General features: G+C 34.0%; 2 protein-coding genes across 2 annotated transcripts in view; one reads left to right on the top strand and one right to left on the bottom strand.

Moving 5' to 3' along the window:
* LOC105163312 (protein indeterminate-domain 12) lies at positions 2,943 to 6,937 on the top strand. Its single transcript, XM_011081618.2, has 3 exons — positions 2,943 to 3,651; positions 3,759 to 4,155; positions 6,058 to 6,937. The coding sequence occupies exons 1-3, from the start codon at positions 3,468 to 3,470 to the stop codon at positions 6,764 to 6,766; spliced, it is 1,290 nt and encodes a 429-aa protein (XP_011079920.1). The 5' UTR covers positions 2,943 to 3,467; the 3' UTR covers positions 6,767 to 6,937.
* Positions 9,225 to 10,413, bottom strand: part of LOC105163313 — a gene marked incomplete in the record, with an annotated part of 7,957 nt that continues 6,768 nt past the window's right edge. The window contains 1 exon segment of the mRNA XM_011081619.2: positions 9,225 to 9,752. Coding sequence (XP_011079921.1) covers positions 9,684 to 9,752 — 69 coding nt within the window.

The following is a 10,413-nucleotide window of genomic DNA, read 5'->3' on the forward strand; positions in this document are numbered from 1 at the left end:
TCCCCTTTGCTTATTCTTTCCCCACTCATCAAATACTTTCTTCTCTCTACTCAAAATTAAATTATATACATATTTGAAAAAAAATAATAAAAATGCATTTAGCAGCGTTTGGTAATCATTCATAATGTTTCAGACCTGCTTTACTATTGCCCATTCATTTCACATTTAATATTTTCAAATTTCAATTTCACCATATAATATATATAATTACATTGACATCCTTGACGTTAGATTAAAATACACTAATATCCCCTTACTTTTATGAAACTACAACTAACACACCCTGAGGGCGTTAGTGTACTATGTTTTATTTGTGTAAGCTTTACATCTGAATAGAGGGTGTACTTGTTGTTACAACTATAACTTCAGAAGATGTAATTTCAATTTACAAAAAATATAATGTTTGTGAATATTGGCTTAACTTCAGGGGTGTCAGTGTAATTTACCCAGCATATTATTCTTTCTAATTAACTAAAATATAATATTGGTATATATCATAAAAATCGGACAAAATATATTTTTAGTCCCAGAAAATAAGGGTATAATTTCTTTTGATACTACAACTATAGCAGGTAACATTTTTTGTCTCATAAAACTTGAAATCACGTATTTTTAGTACAAAAAGAATATGATATAATATCTTTTTAGTCTTAAAACCCAAACGCACATAACTTTTTAGAACTAAAAATACGTGACTATGAGTTTTATGGAACTAAAAGTGACAACTGTCATACTTGTGGCACCAAAATAAATTCTGCCTTATTTTATGAGACTAAAAAAGTATTTTGCCCCGTTAAAATCTGATTGGCTAGTTATATATGATATGACATTTACAGTTTTTCTTTATTTTGTTTTTTGTGTATAACTTCAAGGGTTTAAAACCAAATATCCAAACCATTAATAATCCCTTCAACTCTCTAAATTACATAGTTTTGGGTGTTGGGCATATCAAAATTGATTAAATATTTAAAAAGATACCTAAAACAAAGTATCACAGCCAAATGAAATCAGTAGCTTAATGATTGGATTCTTGAATATATATATATACAGTCTGCTGCATGCAGGCTCAATGCAGAAATAATTGGATTTTTGAATGCATGTACTAATATAATATATATATATATATATATTCATGAAAAAAAAATTAATTAATTAAACCCCACATCAATATCCTACCTCAAAAAGTGTCAACGAGCCTTTGCTTAAGTGGTAAGATTGAACCATCATAAAATTTAAGAGGTTATGCAGTTCCGAATTTCATGAATATGAATATTATAATTTACTATTTCTTCATCTCATTTGAATATCGATATATTTGATTAATTTTTTATATTTAAATATGTTGAACAACATAATAAATTATATAATTATTAAAAGAAATGTGTTATGGAAAGTATCAATGACTAGGGTTAATTAAAGACAGGTTAACAAAGTTCTTCTTTTTAATTAATCTGATCATCATCGGACCAAACCTAATCTTAATTATCTCATCAAAAGGAGAACAAAAAAATAAAATAAAATTGACCATCAATCCGATCATCATCGGACTAAAACCTTGATAATACGAACGTTAATTTCACATATCCATGATACTATACAAGATATATATTAACATAGGATTCCCAGTGCGTGTTTTCAAGAAGATAATATCTGAATCTACGCATTAATATTTATATTTATATGATACATGCAATCGCATCAATCTCACTAATAAAAATATGTAAATTGTGAAAAAATTATTATTATAAATAATTAGTAACTCCATCATATACAGTGACAAATCAATATAATTGTCACTTTATGCGTGTTCTCGCTATAAATAATTAAGAACACTACCGTGATATAACCAATATAATTTTCACTATAAATGCATCACTAATTATTTATAGTGACAATTTAATATACATAATTTATGCCAACTAATAATTATAGTAATATGTCAAAATTAAAATTGTTATCATTTAAATATATATATATATATATATCCAATTCTAAAATTATCACTAATATTATTTTTTAATTTGGTACCTGGAATGTATATTTATAGTTCACCATAATATATCGTAGCTAGCTAATTACAGCTTTTAGCAGTGAGAATAAATATATATATATAATTTGAAATGCAACCTTAATTAATTCAAGTACGACCCAATTTAGAGGTTCAAATTAGAATTTTCCATTCTTAGCAGATCATCAACTCCTCCACTTTCCCTTTATTAGCCTTTAGGCTTTTATCACCATTGTACACCTTTTTAAGCTGCCTATCTCCATTTTGATCTTGTTAATTAAAACAACATTATTATTTCCTACTTTTATTACATCATTTCCAGTTCAATCCTAAGACCCTTTTTTGAGGATTTGGGTGTTTTATAACAGGATCAAAAGAAAAGACAGAAAGTGCCTATGTCAGCTTCAAAATTAAAGAAAAACAAATTAAAACATTAAGCAATAGTTAGAACAATTCATTAGTTCCGAGGATTCTCATAGGAGTGTTTGTAAACTTTCAAAATATGTGCTTATCAGGTAATTATTGAAAATAAACTGAAAATGGTATTTTTATTTTACTTGTTTTGCTTCGGAATTGATTAATTAAGTTGATTTAAATAAAAAATTATAAGTAGTTTCTTATCAACTTGTGTAATTTATTGATAACATCGTATACATCAAACTCGGTTTCTAAACATTCAAACTTCAAACTTTTTTTTTTCCTTTTTAGTTTTAAATACTTTATGACATTTTCTACTAATTAATGTACAATTTCCCTTAAAAATACCCTTTTAATCCACACACACTATATACTTTTTCAAATTCTTTCCTTTTCTGGGTTTTTAGTGCCTTTACATCATCTGGGCTTAAATGTTTGTGTTTGTGAATTAGTGTAGTTGGGTTAATTTGGGGCCAAAGTCTGCCAAAGTAATCATTTTTGTACACTACTATATCTACACATACTGATAGTTTGCATATACTATATACGTATTGCTTTCTCTTTTTATATATAGATGTACAGTGATAGCTACAAAAGGATGGGAGAAAACAACACATCCTGCTGCTGTCTCTCTTCTTCTTTTCCATGGTTTGCATGAGAGACATTTTCAAAGAGATATATATGCAGAAAAAATGCCCAGAGAAGCAAGCCATGCCTAGATTACTAAGACAGTGACTTTGAAAATCACCCATCATCATTTTCATTTCCTTTTGCCCTTTTCTGATTGATTATCTTGTGCTGCCCGTTTGATATGATCTTTCCACAGGTGGGATTGAGCTTATCTTGGGCGGTTTTTGTTCCACCTGTTGGTTTCGGTTTAAGGGCCTTAAAGAGGGTTTGTTACGAGGAGGGTTTTTGAAAAAAGACAGCTTTTTTGTGGCTGTAAGGATTCGAACAAAGTTGGAAGTAGTGGGTGCCTGTTTTTGTCTGGTTGTATAAATTTTCTGTGTTGGACTTGCTCTTCTGCTTCCTCAAAAAGGTCATGTTTCCAGCAGTGATGCCTAATTCAACCTGTGTCTCTGAGGAACCTAGCAGCAATATGTCTTCTGGCCCTAGGGTTCAAGACTTTGGTAGCCTTAATTCATTAATGCTGCAGAATTCATTATCAGTTCCTAATCAGCAGCCGCAGAAAACCAAGAAGAAGAGGAATCTGCCAGGAAATCCAGGTAAAACAATCTGATCGGATGGTGTAAAAATTAATCATCTTTCTTCAACTTTGATCACTTTTCTTGATGACTTAGAATTGTTTTTCATGTTTATGACATATATACAGACCCTGATGCTGAAGTGATTGCTTTATCTCCAAAGACTCTTTTGGCCACAAACAGATTTGTTTGTGAGATCTGCAACAAGGGTTTTCAGAGAGATCAAAATCTTCAACTTCACAGAAGAGGACACAATCTTCCATGGAAACTGAAGCAAAGAAACAGCAAAGAGAACAGAAAGAGAGCGTATGTTTGCCCAGAGCCCACATGTCTTCATCACCATCCTTCAAGGGCTTTGGGTGATCTGACAGGGATCAAGAAACACTACTGCAGGAAACATGGGGAGAAGAAATGGAAATGTGAGAAATGCTCAAAGATTTATGCTGTTCAATCAGATTGGAAAGCCCACTCTAAAACCTGTGGAACAAGAGAGTATAGATGTGACTGTGGAACCCTTTTCTCCAGGTAAACTTTTAATTTCTTCTCTTTCTGTGTGTGTTTGTTGATTTTCCCATTAATTTTCCCTTTGTTTCTTTTGATTCTGATCTGATGCATGCTTACTAGATGAATGTAAAAAGGGACTTTGTTTATTTATTTTATTTCTTCCTTTTTTTCTTTTTGTGTGTGTGGGGGGGGGGGGGGGGGTGTTTTGCATTTTCTTGATAGTATTAATCAAGTTGTGTGTAATATATCAATTTTTTTTATATATTTTTTTAAGTAAATCTATATATGTTGGTTCAATTTATTGGTAGGTAGCATTGAAATGGACACCATAATTAATAAGTGTCTGTTCAAAAAGGATTATTGTTGCAACCATTTTTGAAAGAAAATAAAGAAATCAAACCAAGAATCTTGAAAACAAACCATATATATCCTAGCTAATCTTTAAAAACATTAAATGTAATAAGCATGACACGCACACATTCATTGACAAATTGAACTTTTTAAGGTTGAACTGTTGGGCAGTGGGAAGCTGCATTTGCATGCATGGGTCTGTTTCTTTCTTTTTGAACTTTTGGTAATTGCAAGTACTTGGAAATATAAAAGGAGTAGTCCCAGAAACAATGATGAACATTTCAACTCTTTTCTGCAAGAAAAGTTGTAGAAGCTTGAATACTTTTGGTGTGCATGGATCAATAGCATCATCATCATCATCATGGCTAGCTGCGATCGAATCCCTGCAAAAATATTTTCATGGAGGGAGAGAGTGCCATTATTCACTGACACCACTGTAACATTTTCTGAAGTCTTAATCATCAAAACAACTGCTCAAAATTCTGCAAAAGTCACTGCCATTGTTGCGTGGTTTTCCCTTTCCCTTTCCCTCCTCTAATTTGTGATCTGTACATTTTTTATGAGTTGCACATGCAGACACAGACACCAATGTCTGTCTGTGTGCATGAGGAATTAAGCTGAAGCTTTCGTCACTGTCAAACAATTCCTGGAAACTTTTTTAGTCAGTTTTCAGTGGTGTGCCTGTGCTCATTTTTGCATGCAAATTACTTGCAACTTTGGGGCTCACAGTCACAGGGGAAATTTCATCAAAGGACCCACGGAATTAATGATGGGGCTGTAATTAATGTGAGCTTTATTGCCTTTTCACGCTCTCCCCCACAAATACAATCCAACTCCCCAAGGAATAAGTCAAACCTTTTCTAATTCTCATGATTTTTTAGGCCAATTTTGCCATTTTCTCTGCCGAAAATTCTTCATCAAATTACGTCAAATTAATAATTTAGTAAATATGATACACTTGACATGTAATTTATTATTTTTTATAAATTGTACTATAACTATATTGCAATTATCATGTACTGATTCACGTTTGATTGAATTCAATTTAAGTTAGAATTTTTCTTCCTCTACAACTTGGGGCAGGCTCCAGCAGTTTTTCTTCTTTTATTTCATTATCAAAATCAAATTAGTTCACATATCTTTTTAGTATATGTTTACAAATGGATATTTGTAGATTAATTTCTTGTATTCTTGAAATTAGGGCCGATGGCTATAGTTTTGAGAAATTTAATATGATTTAGGTGAAAAATTAAACAGTGGGAATTAATTAAGCCATATTAATGAAAATATCTATATTAACGTATTTATAGTTTGTGCAGGATTCGTAATGTTTGATATTTTGTATACGTCTAAAGCTAATTAAGGCAATCAATTGATAATTTCAATTATTGGCATGCATGGTAATATCATCATCATCACCATCATGACTTCACAAATATTCCATCTTGTCTGTTTCCTTCCCCAAGAATGCATACAATCATGAAGTTTTTGGTAGAATTATTTGATTTTCCTTTTCTTTTAATTCTTTTTCTTCAAATGAAATCAAAATCTTTTGCTTGTGGATTGCTACAGGAAGGATAGCTTCGTCACCCATAGAGCATTTTGTGATGCGTTAGCTGAAGAAAGTGCCAGACTCTCCGCCGCCACAAATTCAATCTTTCTCCCAAACCCTAATAATTTCACCACCACCACCACCCAACCCTTCCATTTCAACCCCCCATTGCCGCCGCCACCGTCGCTCCTCCCCTTCTCCTCCCACCACCGCCACGGTTTCCTTCGTAACCCGTTGGACCCACCACCCCAAAACCTTGATCCCAATTCCCATTCGGAAAACCAAGCCCACATCAAACATGAAGCCCTCCATCTAATTCCCACCAGCTCCCCACTACTCTGCCAGGATTTCTCACCCTTGTGCCGGAACCTCCATGTCAGCACTAGCCAGCTGCCTCCACTCTCAGCCACAGCGCTCCTCCAAAAGGCGGTCAGTCTGGGCGCAGTGGGTCATGCAGGCTCCACCATGGCCCATCTGGACATGCACGTTGCTTCTGCATGGCAGAAGAGTGATGATAGGTTCACCAGGGATTTTCTTGGGCTGACCGGAGACCAATGCGGCAGTAGTGGCAACAGCGGTGGCAGCGGCAATGGGAATATGAAAGAAGTGGTATCATTCAGGCGGGGGGGAGTTGAGTTTCCAGTATATGAAGGCGGTCATAATTCAGTGCTGAAGCATCATGGATTAATTGGATTTACTGAAACCTGCACAGACTGGGGCAATTGCTGAACATACACAAAACTCAAAAGCAAAGGGCAAAAGACGCAACAGCTCTCCATGTCTACTTTGTATCATGATCAGTTCCATGACAAGAACGTTTTCGTTGTGTTTTTCCATTATCCAAGTTGGTGTTTGATATACTTATGCATAATTGATGAATTTCTTCGTTGTTTAACTATCCATCTTATGCACGTACATAAATCTTGGAATGCATACACGGACTAGTAGTACATATAAGCATTGCAGTACTCGTCGCTAATTAAATTGCAAATGATCAGTATCCTTCGGTCTTAAAGTAATGTGATTTGGTCGTGGGCTCCTGTAAAAATACGTGGGTGATAAATCTATTCAAGAATTTTACTCGATTTTGGAGGGGTTTTTTTTTGGAAATATAGCCAATCTATCCTTATGAAACACATGGTAATTAAATATATAAACTTATGATATCAAAGCGCTTTTAAGCATGAATTTTCTCTCTCATTAATTAATACTTGTATACTCCTTAGGAGGACAGCATTAATTTTGATATGGTTTTTGTATGGGAGTGCACTGAAAATGTGTTGCTGCTGGAATTATCCATTGAACGGAGGTGGGTCCCTCCTAGCATGTACCCTTGAGAGCCCATCCGGATGACAAAATATATTCCTTTCGCAGATATAAACATAATAATGACATTCGTTGCTTCTCTTATTCATACTATCAATGATTTGACTTTAGAATCTCTTCATCCAAAGATGAGACACATTTTCTGGAGTTTTTCATTTTTTATTTTTTCTCTGGAACTAAGATATTTGTACTTTTTTTTATATGAATGGAATATAAAAACACTGTCATGTCATCTGCAAAACCTTTGTAATATGATTCATATTGTTCTATACTCGATTATGAACAAATCCAATTATTATAATCCAAAACATATAGACAGGTACACTTTGCATTAATGTAATAACTACTGACTTGAATCAAAAGAGACGCATAATTTAACTAATATTTCCCATCTTTTAACACTAGCAATTATTGTCATAATCTGGATCACCAATAAACATATTAGTAATTTCCAAAAGTAGCAACAATCATAACATTTTTTTTGTGGTGTAGAATACAAAGGATAGGGGTGAGCCCAAGGCAGTATAACCTTTTGTAAAGCGGAGTGGGTAGTAGGGGAAGCAGTAAAACTAAAACCTTGTGTAAGCGTGAGCGTGAAAGGCGACTAAGTTGATGCTGTATGTATGTGTTTTTGTGCAGGGCTAAGGGGTTAGTGGTGGTCCGGGAATTAGTGGTACGAACAAAGGAGAAAAGGAGGGGGGCAAAATAAAGATGATAATGCAAAAATGTCAACGGTTATCAAAAAGATTCTTGATTGCCATACACAGTCCTCTCTTTTTCTCAATTTCTGTGCGTATATGCATCATGTCCCTATTGCTAGTGTTAGCCCCCTCTCTTCACACAGCTACTCATAACAAGATTTTTAATCTAATGCAATGCATACAGAAGAAAGAAATCAGAGGAATTATTAATATTCTGAGCAAAATAAGGAGTGTGGCTTTAAGAGGTATATTCAACATCCCAGAGTTGAATAGCATGTTATGAGAATGAATAAGCGGACTAGCTTTAAAACGGTATATTCAGCATCATATGGTGAAGGAAAAGATGAAGAATATAGGAAAGAAAATAAGTGTAGGCACTTTGGTATATCCAAGCTTTTGGAAAGTAGTGTGTGTGGTACGTTGGAGGTTAAGGTGCCAATACATACCATTTGCCTCGTAGAGAAAAGGCTACTTGTTTCTATCTTGCTCTAGCACAAACAGACAAACACAAAAGCTTCTATTCTATTCCCAACCCTCTCTCTCTCTAAAACACTTAGCATATGTGATATTTCATAAAAGGGAATCTCATCTCCACAGACCTACCTTTTATTCCTTTTCTTCTTTCTTCTAAGCTTCTTTCCTATATATGCTTTTATCTCTTTCCCCCTTCTACTGCAAATACCACTCCCTCTACCTTGAGTGTCACTCCAGCAATGAATAAAGAGCAAGGTAAATGACTAAAATTTCAACACAATGTCATAGTCAATTTTGGCTCCACCTAGAACAAGAAAAAAGGAATGTTTCAAGAGATAAGTATATTTGCACAGCTTTCATGATTATTCAAAAGTGCATAAAGAATAAAGCAAATAATTCTTTAACAGATAAGCTGGAAATGATAAATATGAATATATAAGTTGACAAACATACTAGGCACACTAAATACCACAAGAATATGTCAATAACACGTGAACCTATTCTCCTTAGAAGGTTAATATTTAGTAAATGCACATTGTTAAAAGAGGTGTTACAACTTTTTCTTTTGCAATAAAAACTCAGGCGCAGACATCAGGACTCTCAAAATAAAGTGCAGCTGTCTATTATCACTTGAGTGAAGACATTATTGACCAATTATTGATAAATTTTAACTCCCTTTACCTTTTCACATTACACGTAGTCTATTAAACTTTAAGTATATCTTTTATTTCAACATAATAGCTTTCACTCGAGTCCACTTAAATTTTATGTCCCCTAGGAAATATCATGAATTAGATGACAAACAATTTGAAGGTCACTTGACGAACACAAAAAAGTTTAATGCTTAACCCTGCATGCTTATATGTGACCGCTTCTTGCATAACGTATATCAATCAGTTCTACAATATGCAACTACCAAATTCAAATGTAAATTACATTAGCATTCATTACATTGGTTTCAGCCGCACTAAATTTCAAGAGGCAAAAACCAGCAAAAGTTTTTAGCAATTTACATAACTCAAAATATAAGTTGCAGCAAATGACTCACATGTATTAATCTGAAACCAAAACCAAAACTCTTGACCTCACTTGAAGTAGTTCACGAGCTCGAGGGCTGTAACAACCTTCAATGTCAGCATTATTAGTCATTGATCCCTATTCCACTGATAGTTTCGGCTAATTCCCAAATACTGAACCAGCACATTGTTGAATGCCTGTCAAAAGAAAAAAAACACTTTAAGAAAAATATTATTCTACAAAAACCTTCATTTCCTCCATAGAGGGATTTGAGAATCCATCATCATAAAATGGGGGAGGGACCATCAGCAGAATCATTGCTTTTAGCATAAAAAGTCTGATGGCATGCAATTCACTGTTTCTTCCTTAACCAAGGATCCAGGAACCATTTACAGTATTTCGAGGGGAAAACTATAATTATATCCTTCAAAGCATTATATTCAACAAGTTATCCTATACTGTCTGTGAGAAAACCCTAAGTTGTTCTCGAGTATGTCATAACAAGACACAGGAACAGATTACCCAGAACAAATTCCTTTAAAAGCTAAATATTAGTTCTCTACAAAAGGAGGCCAATGATAATCACAAAATGATATGAAAGATATGATATGATAAGTTTGTTTTGTCCAGCAGCTGCTACAATTTGAAACATTATGAAGCGTCAAAGATTGTCATGGTGTCCGAGTATCAGCCATATCACTAATTCATCCCTACCCAATTTGATCACACGGGGGAAGGATGAGAGAATGCCGAATTCATATGATGAAGAACAGAATTCAGAAACTTTTTCATCTATCTGGAAGAGAACAGCTAAGGCATGTGGGAAGTAACAATCAAACAAAAAGCAAAAGAACAATA

This window comes from Sesamum indicum, linkage group LG6 (genome assembly GCF_000512975.1).
Source record: "Sesamum indicum cultivar Zhongzhi No. 13 linkage group LG6, S_indicum_v1.0, whole genome shotgun sequence".
Lineage (NCBI taxonomy): Eukaryota > Viridiplantae > Streptophyta > Magnoliopsida > Lamiales > Pedaliaceae > Sesamum > Sesamum indicum.